Genomic DNA, 19,801 nt, shown 5'->3' with positions numbered 1-19,801 from the left:
TAAAAATCACTCAAAAAGAAAATTAGTCGCGTTTCACACCACAAAGGGCTCTTGATTAAAAATGCAAAAAAATCTTATACAGAAACACAAAAGATTACTTTCAATGTGAATAACTTTGCATTGTTGAAGTTTTATTTCAAAGGCAACGTAATTCCGTTTATATTAAGGTGCATATTTTATTAAAGGTAAAGTATACAAAGTAAATGCAGGTTTTTCTGATGCTGTTGTTTGAGCACCGAACGCGCCAACTCAACCGTTAAGTCCGCTCCTGGGATACATTATGTTATGATATGTAGTTTCTAGAAGTTAGTAGCAATTTGCTACGGATCTCATTAACATAGTGAGCTCTGTAGTTCACATAATAGTGTATAGGTATGTAGTACCAGCCATATTACGCAAATAGAATGCGAACCGACGGAGCGTGAAACTGTACCTTAATTGTAATTGCTATTATTAACGCCTTTTCAAGTTTCTACACTTAACGCATCTCTTATGTACTACACTTAACTGTTGGTGCACCTTAGACCTTTGCAGTAAGGTTGATATTCGATGAATTAAACGTGTGTGTTGGGAGAGTTTTGATGATGGAGAATGTTCTGCAAAAAACCGAAGCAAGTTACCAATTAGTTTGATTTGAAAGTGCCAATTTTCTTCTATATTAAAAGCAGGGGTTTCCAAAGCTTTTTTACCCGAGGGCCACGACAGGCCTATAGTTTTCCCTCTTTCTTTGCACGGGCCGGATTGTATGACCTTTGGCTTTTCTTCTTCGTTTCCGCAGGCCAAAAATAAGGACCATGATTTGGAGACCCCTGAAAGAAGCAGTACTTCAACTGTCCATATTTTTCGCGAACTTGACAAAAACTGTTCCTGTATTTATATTTACTCACATCATTATAACACATTACGAGTGAGAGTAAGATCACGAGGTATTTGCACTTTAAATGGCTAAAGTTAAATAAAGGGCCAGCTCGCAAATTGGCAAGAACACAGACGGTGACTCGCAGCACGACAGTTTGTTAATTAACTTAATACAATTACTTGGAGCTAATACCTACCCTGTGATGTGTGTTCTTGCAATGTTAGAATGTTGGTTTTCTGGGCTCTATAACATTTAAAAGTTCGCGTTTAGAACACAAATAATTGAAACCGGGTCTATTTCGTAACTTTTATTTTCGATTTCTAGGCTCTCTTAAGTCAAGAGATTGATGATTCATAAAGAAAGTTTCCAAAAAGTTGGAAAAGTTCTCGGAATTTCGCCGGAAACAATGGTTACCTACTTTTATTTTGGAAATGGAAATTTCGATTCCCATACAAAACTAGGAGAAGTTACCGAAATGTTTCCATGTGGTTTCCATTTTCGAAACTTCCAACGGTACATTAAGTAGGCATTCTTGACGATTTGCATGTCTCTCCACTTAGCATATTAGTGTTACATAGCATAACATTTCTTCTAACAAACTATAGGTAGTATAGTAGGTATATACACCACAGATTAACAAAAAAAGTTGATCCACCCATATTTATATTTAATATTACGTTTGTTCGCAGGTGGTTGCCCGGCGTAGCGACCTCAAGCTGATCGTGACCTCTGCCACCATGGACTCCTCCAAGTTTTCCTCGTTCTTCGGCAACGTGCCCACCTTCACCATCCCCGGGCGGACCTTCCCCGTTGAGACCTTCTTCGCGAAGAACGTTTGCGAGGACTATGTTGATGGCGCTGTTAAACAGGTATGTCATATATTTAAGATTAAACAGCACCTTATACTTCTCATAGTTCTTCATATTTTTCGGGAACGTGCCCACCTTCACCATCCCCGGGCGGACCTTCCCCGTCGAGACCTTCTTCGCGAAGAACGTTTGAGAGGATTATGTTGATGGCGCTGTTAAACAGGTATTGTATGTCATAGTAAACAGAAAATATTTATATAATGTTCTATTTTAGAGTGGGCCAGAGGGCGTCGTAACCCCTTAAGATATTGCTTATATACTTACTTGAGAAAATTCAACCCATGCCGCCGTGGCCCAAATGGCTGAGTGTTCTAGGTTTAACACAACAAAACCTTTATAAGGATCCAACCTAAAGCTTTATAAGGATAAGGTTGGTTGTATAAAAAATCACGAAAACATGTCCAAGTTTCATTTTTAGTTGGTAGGTATATCGTTACCCTGCAATGCGCACCATATCAGTATAATAGGCTAGATGACAAATTTTCATTTACGATATCAATCGATCAGGTTTGTTTTTAGGATCAAATGTCTATAATGGACCCATTGCAATAAAGCAATACAAAAGTCAGAAATGATAGTCAAAGTCTGACAATCGTACTTCACTCGCGAAACGCCCCTAACAAAACGATAAGTGACCGTGACGTCAAGGTCACTGAGAGTCCATCTTGAAGTATGGACTGTATGGAAAAAACAAGATAATTGCGTTTTTGTCGGTGAAATATTGCGTTTATGTATATAGTTGCTATACAATCTTTTTTTGGATAAAATTTAAGGAATCGAATGGTATCCTTACTTATATCCTTCTTGGAAGTAAAAAAAAAACTTAAATTTTGGAACTTTCATGTCCTGTATTTTTGTATTATTTCCATATATTATTTTAATATCCACATTATTGTGATAAATTGCTCATTTGCTATCTATTTTACTAGGTTTTGTTATAAAATTCAACATGTGTCCTATTATGGTATAAAATAACTAGTGAGCCTAATAGTGACATAGCCGAGGGATTTGACGAGCTAAATTTTAAACAAAAGTATATTTTCACCTCAGCAGCTCGAACAAGGGTACTTTGCTTCTTAAAAACAGTGAGCAAAATGCGATTTTGCTCACTGAGTCATTTTGTCTCACTCAGTGAGCAAAATCGCATTTTGCTCACTGAGTGAGACAAAATGACATTCAAGTGACCTTTATAGTCAAATGTCATTTCAACATGCGGGGTCTAATACAAGTTCGATATACTTGGGTTCTATTATCTCTGTCCCTCTAGGTATGGTCTCACTGCTTAGGGTGAAAAATTTTGTGTACTACACGAGATCAAAGTTATTTACATCTCGTGCGCTTTTGAATCCCTTACTACGCTCAAGATTCTAAATTAGATTATATTATATTATAGAATCTTTCGCTTGCACGGGACCCAAAATAAGCACTCGAAGAAATATCAAACTTTGATCTCTTGTTGTACAAATAACTATTAATATCCACATTATTGTGATAAATTGCTCATTTGCTATCTATTTTACTAGGTTTTGTTATAAAATTCAACATGTGTCATCATCCCTATTATGGTATAAAATAGCTAGTGAGCTAGTGACATAGCCGAGGGATTTGACGAGCTAAATTTTAAACAAAAGTATATTTTAAGAGTTATTGAGTAAAAATAAAAACCCGCTCGAGGCAAACCCGTCGCAAGTTTTGCACGGCGCGCCATATCTTTTGTTTCCTTTTAATTTTCTGGCTATATCTGCCTCGCAAAAGACCGCTGTATAACTATCAACAGGCGATCGGTGTTAAATAATCCGCATGAAAAATGTTGTAAAAGCATTTTATCGAATAATATGGCATAGCGTTTTAAATTCAACTGATGAAATTTGTCCACGACTAATATTAGTTCATAGCGAGCTTAACGAAAAATTTCATGATGTCAAATAACTGTGGAATAGCAGTAAAAATGTTACATAACGTAGCTTCAACACTTTGAAACTTCATACAAACTTTAATCGGCAGACATAGAACTTTTTTTAGCATAAATAGTGTACTTAAAAAGAAAACAAAAGTAACAAAATACCAAAGAAGATATCGAACTTGTTGTGTACTTCACGGTAGCTATGTTATTATACAGTATTATAAATATCTATGATAAAGTTAAGGTAACATCGATAACAGACATGATTTTGTCAGTCACTTTAGAATAGAATAGAATAGAATAGAAACACTATATTGACAAACTGTGTACAGAAGATGACATTTATACAAGAACATTGTCCCAACAGTTACCCGACATGGGCGTGCAATGTTTACTTACATCTACTTAATACCTATATTTACATGCAAATTATGTCTTAAACTAATTAGTTACGTACTACCTAGAACTAATAGTTAGATTTCGTGACTTAAAAGCTAGGTGTTATACAATATTACATATCTCTATCATATTCAAAATATTCTTTAATGTTGTAAAATGCTCTCTGTATTAGCCAATGTTTTAATTTATATCTAAACTGATTGCCCTCTAGACATTTAAGTTCATCGGGGAGATTATTAAATATATCATTCGCATTTATATATGTACTGTTTTTAAAAATGGAGGTTTTGCCTCTAGGACGAGCTAAATCATGCTTATATTGGTTACGCAAGTTACTTTTAATTTCCGATTGTGTATTTTGCCACAATAATTTTTAATCTTTTTTAATGAGTATCAGTTAAGCAGCCGCCATATATGACCGATAATGAAAAGCGACATGATTGCAGGTAGGGGAGAGGAGCCCAAAACGGGTAGGCGCTTTTTTACGAAATTAAGTGCATTACCCGCTATAGCCCTCCCTCCCTTATAGTCACACCTTTGTGTTCTAAAAGTTATCGCTACGTACATTAAAACAGTACGTTAAATTTATTCCATAAATCGTCGATTACCGGGTTAAATCAGGGACTTTCTGTGATTTTATTATAAACAATGTATAGATTACTAAACGACAGCAATAAGGAAGAGCGGCCACGCTCCACCGGGCCCGATAACCCACGGTTATTATATTAACCGACGGTTAAAATCGATGACGGTACGTAACGTAACCCGGCTGTCGTGTTATGCAAACATGAAGGAAAGAGAAATCAAATTGAACATTAATCTTTAGAGGTCGATAAAGTTTAACGTCTTTTTTATGGTATTGGGCAATTGGGAACGCAGAGTTTTTTTACCTAGTCGGTGTTAAACAAGCTTAAGATATAGTCTACACAGTACATATATGCGTTGCGGCCCCATTAAAATAAAATAAATAAATATTATAGGCGCGTTCTTACACAAATAGACTAAGTCCCACGGTAAAATCAAGAAGGCTTGTGTTTTGGGTACCTACTCAGACAACGATATATATAATATACAAAAACTTAAATAGATAGAAAATATCCATTACTCAGGAACAAATATCTGTGCTCATCACACAAACAAATGCCCTTACCGGGATTCGAATCCAGGACCATCGGCTTCATAGGCAGGATCACTACCCACCAGGCCAGACCGGTCGCCCCGTATTGGAAACCCGTAGGTAGGTATTAGACTCCTATTTGAAGAGCCCTTTACTGTAGTCGCTCGAGAAAACCTAGAAATTCATTCCATAGTCGAAGCGTTCTCTGGATGAAAAGTCAAGGAACAGAGGTCCTCCACGCAGGCCTCAGGGGAGTCCTAATATGCAATGTAGCGGTAGCTCTATCGATTTGTTAAGGTACCTACGTTAAATTAAGTAGTGTATCAAAATCTACAGGTCAGCAATATCACCTTGTTGATGTTAAAATAAATTCACGTGAGTCACATCTGACCCACATATCTGACATTGCACTGCATTATCAGTATTATAAAGTTTGAAGGCCAATCTTCATAGTAACAGTAACAGACCCAATTTATTCGACGACCGAAAGTCAACCGTTTGTTAATAGTAAAAAGATTCATATTTCAATAGCCTCTTCGCGACTCGCGAGTTCTCTCATTCAACCCTTATCACACAAACGTGAAATTATCTTGTGCAAAGGCTAAAGAATGTCCTCAGGTTAGTTGCTGTTTATAAGATGCCATTAGCACGCTTTAATCAGTCTCTGAAGCAGTTCAATTCACGTGCAATTCGAAGTGTCCTGTCAAAGGCGTTTCGTAATCGGCTTTTTTTCGGCCTTTTTAAAATAGGCAAGCCAGTGGCTTTCAGGTTCTGCATTATTTAACTGCTTATTTACAATAGTTTATTTTGTAATGGACTCTTCTTAGTCTTGACCTCTTTTTACTGATATCCTTCACACCACGTTTTCTACGTTCTTTACTACTTCTCTTATTAATTTAGCAATAGTATATAATAGCATTCTCATTTTCTCAGCCTAATTCTTGACACGGATTAAATGAAACTTTCCGACAATGTCGACAGGTACCTACCGAAAATCGCATTACATACGATTGTGTAAGCTATTTAAATATTTTCATTGTATTAAGTTGCGATACTGCTCCAAACACACATATGCCATGATCATTAGTATCATTACTATCAACTTCTGTTGCAGTAGGTAATCCAGTTGACATAATCTTTAAACTGCACATCGTGATCAGTCCGTGTCCATTGTATACATTGCTGTTATCAATCAAGCTCAGACAACACACATGGTGCAGATAATGTCGTGACTTTGCATTTCAATGTATAATGTGTGGATGTTGAGTTAATGTACGTAGGTAATGTTTTATTCATGATTGACGTGTGATCTTCTATTGTCTGTGATAGTGTTTGGATTATGAATTAATTATGAAATTTATGAATGGGATAGTAGCGTCTTGTAGAATACCCTACTTCCGATTCGCTCCATCGAAAGAGAAGTTGGAATTTTATTTCACTTTTCGGATTATTTTTAACAAAGATCTTTGTTATGTTTATAACATAATCTCGGGGTTCCAATGCTCCCAATCATTTGGAAGGCGTGCGTGGGGCCAAAGCGTAGAGTCCCCTTGTTATAAGACAATTTACTTTACATTTAGTCGTATGACTTTAGTACAAATCTTGGTCGCATTACAAATTTACAGATAATACCAAGGTTCTTTGAATGTTATATAATTACGAGCCCATAGTGCCCCGCTGCTGGGCAAAGGCCCCCTTCCAGTCCTTCCAATTCTTCTACGTATCCATATCCCCTGTGTCTCCCACCAGTCTCTGTGAAAGACGTCAGCTCGTCCCGCCATCTCCGACGAGGTATATCGTGATGCCTTACAATTTGGCTATTTTGGCTATAAAGGTTTCTTATTTTTCTTGCTGCTTTTGCTGGATATTTAGTTCGAATTGTTTATCCCATCTTCTATGCTTATTATTTGAAAAATCTTTCCACGTTAACCTTACTTTATCACGGCTCTGACACAACTCTATCTTATTCGCTCTAGTTTATTAATCACTTTGCTACACTATCTATCTTAACATTTGGAAAGAGCTCTAAGGCTTTGTCCTAACTTATAGTTCGTTTTTTTAGCATTAGAAATAAGGTAAACAATCTTGATGTGTCTTTTAATTGAAAAACACATTTTAAAAATAAATTACGGCAAATATGTAACAATTATGAATCTAATACGATCATTAATATTCTTCTGCTTTCATAAGTAATAGTTACTGATTTTTAAAAAGCGTTTTTCAATTAAAAGACATGTCAAGATCGCTTACCTTCTTTGAAGTTCTTTCATGCTAAAAAAAGCTTCAAGCTTAACCAAATAATGTATCCTGCGGATTTGAATCCGCAACCTCTCAATTAAAGTCGCACGCTCTTACCATTAGGCTACCAGCGCTCTTTTCCAATTTTTCTATTTTCCTCTATTTTAACTTGCTCATGACGCCATCTGTCGGTTGCACTCGCTAAGTGATCGCTAACCGTTATCGCGTTATGCACAGATTGCACTTTAGCTATTGATGCCAGAGCACAACAGCATAGCCGGTTATCATTATAAACTCGGAACCTTCCCTCATGATGGACGGTCATCATTGGATAGTCTCCTATTGTATGAAATGCCTCTAACGGCTCTAACGGATTCTGTCTATCGCGTCTCTTACGTGTTAAGGTCACGTTTAGATGTCAACTGCAGCAGCATTACTGTTGCGGTGGAACGTCACTCATTTTATCAAAGAAATTGACAGATACAGCGGCAACAACAACGGCGCCGCAACAGTACCTAATGCAGCTACAGTTATCATCGGAACGTCACCTTTATGAGGAAAAGCGAGAATACATAATGCGGGCTGTACACTTTCGTCAAGGAACCCCGAGACAGGCCGAGAACGAGTGTGTGCGTGCTGATTGTTTCTATAGTTGGTCAAACCAATTTGTCAGTTAGTAAGAATCAGGAAAACTATACTCATCCTTTTCTTTTGGGTGCTAGTACTAGTCTAAGACAAAGATAGTATGATTCTCTCTGTCTATGATTGAAATGAGACAGTCCTTTGACAAACTATAGTTTCGCTCTTCCTTGTCTCGTCTCGCGCTTCTCCGATTGGATGGCGAGAGGCTGTCGACGAGTGTGTACAGCCGACATAAGGAGGTCCTCCGCCTCTGATGCTCTTTGGAGTTTGCCCACATCAAATGTTAGTCTGTCTTCCATTGGGGATTGCTAATATAAATAAATCTGGGCGTTATGATCAAATGCACTAACTGTTCTACTCTGCAGCCGATGTCAACGAACCGCAAGGCCTCAGTCTTTGTTCTGCTTTAACAATATCACGTAAACAATGTTCTATTATGCAACGGTTCCATAACTTCAACTTTATTTATATTGGGTAGACACGCTCCTTCGGTATTCTCAAATTGTTGCTATGATTGCCATGTTGCTTAGACATACTGCTGTGGCGCAGCGATCCGTGGATCTCGGCCATACACATATTTATTTAGTTACTAAAACGGGACGTGCAAATAAGTAACTACATACAGTACATACTTCCAAAGTCTTGAAAACGACTTTGCTTTCGTGGTCCAGGAGAAAGGCTGCTTTTCCAAGAAACAAATGGGTACACAGGGCAGTTACACAAAAGATTCTCCAGGGTTAAAAACGAAAAAATTTGACATTGCGATATCTCTAAGTCTCAGTGGACTCGTTAAAGAAAAATGAGAATATTGCATGCGAATATGAATTGCAGTGCTATGAATAAAATTATGCAAATTGCATATTCACTGGAAATACTTTGAAATGAACTTCACAAAATACTTCAGTAGATTTTCCTTTGCTAACGTTTCTGAAGCAGTGCATCTCTCTCTTTTTGCAACAATAACAGATTTCTCAGTAAACTTATATGATAAATGACACAACAGTTAGTAGACACACCATTAGGTATATCGGAGCGGCCAAGGTGTTCACAAATATCGTAACAAAACCTCTATCATCAATGTGTTAAAGTGCATGTTCAGATGTATTTGACCACCTTGCCCGCTCCGATTTATCTGATGAAGACAAAACAGGGTGCCATTAGAAACTTTGACCTCTTGGCCTCGTCGATACATTTTAGTGTCTGGTTACTAATTGAGTTTTCTGCAAAGCTGTTTAACCTGTCAATATACATCAGCCGTAATGACTTGTGAAGGTAATGTCTCTCTGTTACACAGACTACCATCCACAGACTCCGATTTGTGATGCATTAGCGAATTCCGCAAGGTATCAATATCAAAGCACAGTGTCGTTGTAACTCTGTTATCATACTAATGCGTATTAGCACGTCATCAGTAAAGTTTTATGAATAAGAGGGGATCACCATTTTCAAGCACTACGTAATTACACTAATTTACGAGTAAATACTTCTTCTCCTTCTCCGTCGAATTACTCTTGGCAGAGCAATCGTGGTCACGTTGAACGACGAACTATTCTACGCCAGTTCTCCCTGGCAGATGCTTCTCTGGCACATGTGTTAAGAGGGGTGTTGGTAACGGCTTTTATCTGATCCGTCCAACGCATTGGGGAACGTCCTCTTGACCTACAGCCATTGACGGGTCCCTGGACAACAAGTCTCTCCATGGCGGAGTAAATACTACAGAACACGTTTATACTTGAACTATTGTTTTGTTATTTACCAGCATGATTGATTGATTGATTGATTGATTTATTTATTGGTAAAATTTGTTGTTTTACATGTCATCGTTAACGTTACTTGCGTTCTTACACTAACTTTTAATTAGATTAACCTCTTGTCTGTTTATGATAAGGAACCTGACCGAATGTCTAGTCATTTTTTTGCATTTTTTCGAGAACAATTTTTCAGGTTTGTACAGCACAACCGAATTTGAACGTGGGTTCAAATTCGGTTGTGTTCAAATTTGTTTGTTCGGCTGTTCAAATGTTTGACCACCACTCACATACACATGAGACACACACGTTTGAGATCAAACGATCTGTGGTATATGTACATTGCAGGCTTGGCAGGTCAACGCTCGACCAAAGTACACATAGTACAAATTTAATTAGGTAGTATACAATCGATAGTTTATGTCTACATTTCAATGCATCTTGTTTCTAGTTAGGTATAGAAGAGAGGAGTAGTGGAGAAATCTACAGATTGATGTTATACCACTGGTGAACCGCACAATTAATACGATAATAACGGCTGTATAACTTAACAGAAAAGGTTTAAAATGTCTGATTCTGTGATCTTCTAAAGTCTAATGTTTTCTGAAATGAAGTTTCAATAAAACACCTTTGGTAAACTGGGAAACAACAACTTAAACAACTTTGCTCTTTTGAATATATGTAAATAGGTACCTAAATATTGTTTCCGTGTCTTTCATGTTACGAAGACTAATAAACACAAACAGTTTGCAACTTTGCAGTTCTTTGTTCCGCTAAGCTTCTCAGAACATTTCTCTACATTCATTTTCTGCTAAGACATGCTACATGGATTTAGTTCTCAGCAAACTTTCCGAAAACTTTGCAATCCTCTCCCGCGTCCAGCTATTGAGAACCTTTTATATTCAGTGTCCCATTTTCAAACAAACATAGTGCTACTAAAGCTACCGTTTGTAATCAGCTAATGGACACTGATAACAAACTGCTCAATAGCACCGGCGAGACGAGGCGAGGCAAATTTCACACTAGCATTTGTTATTTTCGAATTGTAGGAAAGGTTAATTAATACTATGAAGTATTTGAACAAATTAAATTATTTTTCAGAAAATATTTTAATTTGTTTTTTTATCAAGTAGAAACACTACTATATAAATTATAAACTGAAATAAATGTCATATACTAAGAAAAAGTGACCAAGGCCTCCAGTGCCCCAGGCTGGAATCGAACCAGCGTCCTCTGCTATCGCGGCAGGTGCCTGAACCACTCGGCCACCGGGCCACAGCGACATTAGTCAAATTTTCCAAGTATATGCACTTCCTACTGAAGGCTTAAGGCTTAGGCTTAATTTGTTCAAATACTTCATAGTATTGATTGGCAGCGCCATCTCTCTCGCTAGCTCGGTATCATCATGAGAATGATCCAGATAGAAGGTTCGAACCATACTGTTCTACCTTAGAGATGGCCAGGGGGCGCCACAAGCCTTCAGTAGGAAGTGCATATACTTGGAAAATTTGACTAATGTCGCTGTGGCCCGGTGGCCGAGTGGTTCAGGCACCTGCCGCGATAGCAGAGGACGCTGGTTCGATTCCAGCCTGGGGCACTGGAGGCCTTGGTCACTTTTTCTTAGTATATGACATGTATTTCAGTTTATAGGTTAATTAATGTTGACATCGTTTCTCTGGTGGAAACGGTCCGCCTAGGAGTATACTTGTAGGCGCCTCCCAATATTCCCAATAGATACGAGTTTCATGTACAAATAATGTTGTTTTGTAAGTTAGCATTAAGAAGCACACTAGAATATGTCCAGATATTATATAGTACATTGTGCAACGTGGGGGGTAAGTGGAATGTTGTACGAGAGAAGACTCGAGTAACAATATTCTTACCCCGGAGTTACACACAATGTTTTTCATCACACTTGCGTTTTTTTCAATCCATAACTCTCGCGGGAACAATGTAGGCCTTTGTCCTTCAGTACACCTGCATAAAATAAGGTATTTTTCGAGCAAGTGTGATGAAAAATTTATTCCAGTCGTTTGGGTTTCACCAGGCCTTCTCCAGACGTTTTGTTTTGTACCTATTGTACATATTTATATATTATCATGTTAGAGTACGTAGGCAACTCTGAAAGTTCTTAGAAAAGGCTACTTAGAGATCATATAACAAAAAGAGGCATATTATTTATGAAAATATAACTCTTTATACTTTTTTTGAGGTATATGCAATTTGGTCGTTATCTGTGTTTCAGGATTGATGGCAATTTGGAAATTGCACTTCGAGCGTTATTCCAATTTCGACCTAAGAATTTTTTTCGTATTACTATTTATAACGATTTTCATTGTGGGCTCAGCCAACAACAGAGTTACAGTAGGCTTCAGTTATAGTTTCATAATGAAGCCTAGTTCTTGTACGTCTGTTTATTTTTTAAATTACACATTTAATCGCTTTTGTAGTTATTCAACGGATGATCATAGAGAAGCATGTCATTCAAGAGTGACGTCAAAAGTTTACATCGCACAGTTGTGCGGTTAATAAAAAATACTGGCAAAAAATTGTATATCAGTAGTTTTTGATATCCCTCAGTATTCATATGACACTGTAAAAAAATCTTGCTTAAATTATTTTGTGTCAAAAAAGCTTGAATCCCGATGGGTACCTCATGAATTTCATACAAAACCTCCGAGGACCTAAAATCGCCATACAAAAAAGGCATTGGAAGAATGAGCTGTGTTCAGGGTAATCCTATCCTAATGAAAATTTGTACGCGTGGTCAGAAAGAGATAAAGCACGCATTAAAATAAAGAGTAACGTCCTAATTACTTCAGCTTTTTCTTTTCTAAACACTTTCAGTTTGCCCCTCGTAATGTATTTTTTGTAGTTTAAACTTTACCGGCAGATCTTCTGCCTTGGTTTTTCACCTTGCTACTTATTACGAATTTCACAATATTGCCAGGTTTTCAATGAGTGATGAAATCTAGGTACTTGTACATTTTTACTTTACTGTAGCAAAAGGGTGTCCAATATTTAGTATGAGTATATGTGGATTTTAAAAGCCATTTCTAATCAGCAAATGGACAACAACAGCTCAATAACGGCTGTAAACTTGGAGGCTAATCAAATTACTCTACCATTACATTAAAAGTACGCTATTTCAAGAAGGTTTATATCCGGTTTGGAGTAGAATATTCTGGTTTAAAGGTTTTGTTACTTTTGTTGTGCTTCATTGCATTACTCAGTGTCTAACCCAAAGAGGTAAAATGCATTTCATGTCGTCAGGTACTTTCCGTCAATGATTTAAATTTGTTAAAATCAAATGAAACCTAGGTCTTGCGTACTTTAAGCATACCTACACATTTTAGTATTTCTTTCTTTAGCCTATTTGAATATCCCACTGCTGGGCAAAGGCCTTTCCCTTATTAAATATACTAGCTGAGGTACCCGGCTTAACTCAGGGAGCTGACATGAGAATTGTGTGGTGGTTGTGATAAAAGGATAAACTTTAAAAAATATTTAGGTTTTTTTTTTCAAATACAATACTTATACCTACTTTTATGTACATTTTTTTATTTCCAACTCAAGAGCAACCTACGCATAGTTGACCGTGAGAAAAGCATAGGGAATATATAATAACTGGAAGTTTTTGTCGAAAATCTCCTTAGAGTATGAAGGCTTCGAATAGTCCACAATGTTCTAGAATATTCCACAACATTTGAGTGTGTTCTGGAACACTCCACAATGATCCCAGGATCCTGGATTCTAGGCTATATTTACGAATATTTGATAACATTCCAGAATATTCCGGAATGTTCTCGAACATTCGAACTTCACAACTGTCTTGCTTTAAATATATACCCCTACCAATAGGTAGCTCCAACCTTATAAAAAAGGACCAGAATATTCCACATTTGAAAGTGTTCCGGAATGTTCCACAATGATCTAGAATACTCGACAACATTCCAGAATGTTTTGTAGCTCCACCCATACAAAAAAGGCTTCGAATGCGACACAATGTTCCGGAATATTCCACAATGATCTGGGGTGTTCTCAAACATTCCAGAAAGTTCTGAAATGTTGTAGAATAATCTCGCATACTCACGAATGCTCTTGACTGTTCTAGAAATGTCTAGAGGGTAAAATTATCTTCAAAAGTGCGCCTTTCAGGTAAAAACGGGAATCTTCTGCGTGGAAAGACAAAAAAGGCTTCAAATAGGCCACAATGTTCTAGAACATTCCACAACATTTGAGTGTGTTCTGGAACGTTCCACAGTGATCTTGTTTCCTGGATTCTAGGCTATTTCCGAATATTCGACATCATTCCAGAATATTCCGGAATGTTCAAGAACATTCGAACCTCACGACGTTACCACAATAGGTAGCTATGATCCTACAAAAAACCTTCGAATGGTCCAGAATATTCCATAACATTCGAAAGTATTCTGGAATATTCCACAATGATCTGGAATGTTCTGAATACTCGACAACATTCTAGAATGTTCTGAAATGCTGTGGGATGCTCTCGAATATTTTCGAATGTTCTGGACTGTTTTAGAAATGTAGCTAAGCTGTCTAGCCTCCGCAGTGGCGTGCCTAGGGTTTCGGAGTAAGGCAAGCCGAAAGATATGTTTACGTAATAAATATCCAATCTCACTCTTTGGACTCAAATGAATTTGCTAGCGTATCGCGGCGAGCTATCATAGCGCACAGGGTATACTAGCTAGGTACTACTATAACTACTAGATAGAATTTTACAAACATATCAGAGGGCCTATCGGATCGGGAACACTGAAGTTTGCAAATTGCATGCTACTTTCTCTGGCATTACGCCTTAATTGGAGTAAACCAACAATCCTTGTGTTTTGTAAACGGCCGTACAAAATTTTCTCTTAATGCGACTGACTTATCTGAGAATACACAAGTCGGGTGTTGGTTTTGGCGCGGATATCCCGTTTTTCTATAAAGTTTAACGATTTTACCTCGCCTTCGTTGAGTAATACGTGGACGCATCTCATACCGTCACAAGGAACAAATTCATGAATTGTTAACACTTATAAAAGTCACAACAAACGAACAAATCCACATTCACTACTTAATTCAAATTCACTTAAATAAATTGAGCTTTCGTTACTTTCGACTCGACTAAATAATAATACACTTGAAGTAAATGCGTGCCGTGCGAACTTATGCAGCTAACTTCACACCAAAAGCCAGGCTTAAATCGCCTTATAAAATTGCTATACATACCAACAAATAGTTACATCGTTCTATGGCGGTTTGTAGGCTAAGAGCGCCTAGAGCGGGACGAAAAAGCAAGCCCGGTTGGAAGCCGACGAGTGCGAGCAGGATAGCTAGAACATCCTACGCCTGATTTCTTTCGCGCGGAGGAGGCGCCACCACGGCAAAAATTTGCAACACGCTGGCGCCGCGGTCCGCGCGCTGTGGCTTGAATTTAATAATACGGGTTCATTTGGCGCTGTTTAAAAATAATCTATATTGATTATTGATCTTATCACTACGTAATTTCGGTAAGGCAACTAAGGCAAGCCCGGCTTTTGGGCTTGTATGGAAGTACCGCCACTGAGCCTCCGAGACCCGAGACGGCTTCGAATGTTTCAGAATATTCCACAACATTCGAAAGTGTTCTGGAATGTTCACATTGATCTAGAATGATCTCGAATATTCGCCAACATTCCAGAATGTTCTGATATGCTGTGGAATGCTCTCGAATACTCTCAAATTGTCTGGACTGTTCCAGAAATGTCTAGCCTCCGAGACAGCATCGAATGTTCCAGAATATTCCACAATATTCGAAAGTATTCTGGAATGTTCACAATGATCTAGAATGTTCTCGAATATTCGCCAACATTCCAGAATGTTCTGATAATGCTGTGGAATTCTCTTAAATACTCTCGAATGTTCTGGAAATATCTAGCCTCCGAGACCCGAGACAAGGCACCAGGTACAAATTTTTGTCTGTATATATTTCACGATCTATTCTGAACTTTCCTCTATTAAGTTAAGGTTCAAAATGCAAAAACAAAAACAACTGCTTCTGGGTCTCAGAGGGCGAAACTTTCAGTCCTTATATCTTCAAAAGCACACCCTTCAGGTAAAAACGGAAAACTTCTTCATGGACGGGAGATAGAGGGCTACCACCCCATATAGCTTCCTTGATCGTATCGGGACTCATTTCTGAGTTTTAGCGGCACGCACATTGTACACTTTCTTTTATTATATATATTGATTAAATATTTTTCGATTTGTGTATTTCAGTTTATATTTTTTTTCACTTAGTCGCTGACTCGTGATTTGCCCTCAAGAGCACAACTGAATTTATCCTCCACTTTTAAAACTAGCTCTAAAAATATGCTACACTTTTATTTAGGGATCTCTGGGGAAATTTGTGAAAGGTCTTGGGTCTGTCTGGGATTTTTGTAGTTAAATAAGGCCTATCTGTGACGCGCCTCAAAGTTCAAGCCCTTGATTGCCATATTGCGTGAAGTTAGTTTGTCCTTGAAGTTTTTTTTTATAAATGTAGCGGTACAGACTGTTTGTTGTCAATATTTAGTAAACACAATAATAAAAAACTAACAATATGTGACGTCCCACGGTCAAAGGTACCTTATGGCGGGTATGGAGTTATGCATACCCCAGTAATCTACAATAAATAAGCTATCGATAACACAAAAGATCAACCTTCTAGGTTGCGTAGTTACAGAGATATGATTTTTTGAAAATAATGTTGTGAAATGAGCAACTTTACGATAGAGAAGTTTTAAGTTTAGCCGCCTAAAAAACTATGTTCCTGAAGTAAGTTACATAGTTGACTACAAATAATAATGCCTTATATATCTGAGATTAAAAAAATATTGCGACTTGTTCTGTAATGCAAATAGAAACTTTTGATATCGACTGATTTATGTGTATACTAACCAATCTCTTGAAAATAAAGTTTTATTTCATTTTCAAGATTGATTGCAATGAGCTCTCAAGATTTAAATTTTATCTATTAGAAAACGACACTGACAGACAGTTTAAGCAAAAAACAATACCGATTTAGAGGTGAAAATGTATTTTCTGACTTTTTCATATAAAATCACAAAATTGAATATTTTTACTTTTAATGTGACACACAATCAATTTTTCTGAGCACATATGAAAGAAATTCTGTCATTCAAATGAAATAAATCCTAAAACCCCAACTAAATACTATATTTAACCCCTTATGCCACTTTAAACTTACATAACAATAACAGTATTTGCTCCATACATTTACGAAAAGGTACCTTATGGAAATAAATCTAATAATACATCACTACAAAATATCAATCATATTATAGTTTATCTTTTATGAATAGAAAATATTAATTTACATTAAACTGCCCCCAATTTAATTAGTTCTTCGTCATAATAATCTTAAAAAAGACCAATAATTTGTATGTAATGAAAAGGTACCTTGTGGTCAAGTTACATGATGAGGCATGATGATGATGGAACAGTTAGGATAAACTAATAATATTTTGGGGTTAAGATGGTATAAATCGTCTATTTCTTATCAATAATATATTTCGGTTGCTATTGAAGATAAGCGGCATTGAGGTTCAATGACCTCAGATATTCCATAAGGTAATGCGTCGGGTATTGGCATTTTTCAGCAAACCAATGGCTGATTTACTGCATGCGACCAAACCAAATGAAGATTATTCTAGTTAAGAAAGACTTGACGAGAGTAACTTTGGTATAATAGCAGTCTACTTGGATTTGTGATGTCGGTCTATGTACGGTTATAATATTTGCGAGGCGCCCCAACCAGAACTGAAATTATCAAATTAGTTTTGCAGAATGCTAATACAGTTCTCTACCAAACTTCTTTTCCCGTATTGACTAGTTTTTTTGGGAATTTTCAATCTTTTTTCCATAAGGTACCTTTTCTACTAAACTCTGAGACGACATTACTAGGCTTATAACTAACTTATAACAAAAATAAAAACAGGTAAACAAACGTTAGGCATTAAGGTTTCAGATCACACAATAAAAAAAAATTGAGCATTTTTTCACCTCTTTACAAAACATTTAATATCTCCGAAACTAGAAACCCTCATAAGGTACCTTTTCCCGTGGAACGTCACATATTGTCTAAAAAAATTAAGTTATATAAAGAATAATGTATCAATGTAATAACATAGTCACTTTAAACAAAAGGTTTGAATCTATCAAATTCCTATTCAGCCTACATTTATGCAAACTTAAGTTTCCCTTTTTGGTGTAAAATACACTATTTAGTCTACTAGAAGCATTCCGATTTATTTACAAACTCCTCAAACTTGAATAATTTTTTGCTAACACCTGTTTTGTTTGTTCTTGCCGCCGTAATTAGTTTTGAAAAGCATTTATAAACTCTGAGCTCACCGCTTAGCTAAATCCCAAAGTTTAATTACAAAACTCCAAGAAAAGTCAATAATCGTGCACTGCAGGTCAGGGTTACCTCAAGGGCGTGTCCTACCTCCCCTTTTATACTTGTCTCTTAGGCACTAACGTATTGTCGACGGGCTACCTATTATTAAAACACAGTACTTAACACATTCAACACCAAGAACCCGACTGTCGGGTACACTGTTCGTAGCGACTACGCGCTACATACGACGAAACCGTGGCTACGCGCTACGAGCGTAACCCGTAGCACTTAGTGGTATTGAATGTGTTAAAGGTTTTTAAATTGATTATTTATATGAAAGCGCATAAAAAGCCTATTTTATATTTATATGGGTTTTAGTAATAGTTAATGTAACTGTTACATAAAAAAAGGCATTAAAATTCAATTATAGTTTAATTCAACTGTCACCTCTTCTCCCATATGTTGCATTAAGTTTTGCTTTATTTTATATTTTTTATGTGTTTAATTTAAATTGGTTGCTCTGAAAACCAGCGCCATGGCTAAGGACATTAGTCATCGGCATATGCTGAGTGGCATCCATTTTGATGTCTTGTATTAAAATAAGATATTTGTATTATAGGTTAAGCTTTTATTCACCACCAAATAAACCATTTCTATTCTATTCTATAAACTACGAGTGTGGGTTTATGAAACGAGGCGATAGGCGAGTTGATAATATCTAACTTTGTTAGTTTGTTCGTTTGGTTGTTCTACAAACTGGACTCGCCGCTAGTCTAAGGGCCAGTTGCACCAACCACATTTACCGGACTGATCAACGTCACTCAGCAGTCAACTATGAAAGTTCCTATACTAGTACTAGCGGTTGACCAAAATCTGCTGCAAATCGTGTTAAAGGTATGAAAATCGGCACGATTAATCTTTAGGCCATTTGAATCAATTTGACCCCTAGCACCAAAAAAAAAACGGAAAGGAAGGAAAGATGACGTCATAACTTCTTTCCGTTTGTTTTTTTTTATTTGGTGCTACGGCTCAAATTGATTCAAACGGCCTAATTAATCGTGCCGATTTTCATACCTTTAACACCATTTGCAGCTGATTCCCGAATTTCGGGCTGTACCGCTATGACTATACAATAAAATTTAGCGAACGCTTTAACGGTGACAGACGGTTTGGTGCAACCGATCCTAAATCTCCCAACGTTTAATTACAGAACTCCAAGGAAAGTCAATAAACGTGGTGCAGGTCAGGGTTACCTCAAGGGCGTGTCCTACGTCCCCTTTTATCTTAGAGCATTTAATAACTGGAGTCGCCTTTAAGAGCTTACACCTCTGCCGAAAAACTTGCACAATTGATGTGCAAACTTTTGTATGGACTGACATGGCTATTTGTACGTTACGTACAAATCATGTAGAAATAGCAATACATTTGATGTCCCCTCCCCCGCAAAAATCGACAGACTGTTTCGTACAGAAAATGACAGCCATGACGTCTCCAGTTACTAAATGCACTAAGCCTTTTATATTGATGGATTGGTGAATATATATGTATATAACGTTGGATGATGGAAGGTCGAAAGTAAATTTAGTTTCGACCATTCTAAAGAGAAAACTAGTCAACGCTTTCGTTTCAGCTCTTTA

General features: G+C 37.1%; 1 protein-coding gene across 6 annotated transcripts in view; it reads left to right on the top strand.

Moving 5' to 3' along the window:
- LOC134795296 (pre-mRNA-splicing factor ATP-dependent RNA helicase PRP16) overlaps nt 1-19,801 on the top strand; it is a 159,970-nt gene that overhangs the window by 120,055 nt on the left and 20,114 nt on the right. For all 6 annotated transcript variants that reach the window (XM_063767107.1, XM_063767105.1, XM_063767106.1 and 3 more), the window contains one exon: nt 1,549-1,728. In XM_063767107.1, the coding sequence (XP_063623177.1) occupies nt 1,549-1,728 (180 nt within the window). The remainder of the gene's footprint in view (nt 1-1,548; nt 1,729-19,801) is intronic.

This window comes from Cydia splendana, chromosome 12, assembly GCF_910591565.1.
Source record: "Cydia splendana chromosome 12, ilCydSple1.2, whole genome shotgun sequence".
Taxonomy (NCBI): Eukaryota; Metazoa; Arthropoda; class Insecta; order Lepidoptera; family Tortricidae; genus Cydia; species Cydia splendana.
The sequence above is the reverse complement of the archived record's forward strand: the minus strand, read 5'-3'. Positions and strand labels throughout refer to the sequence as shown.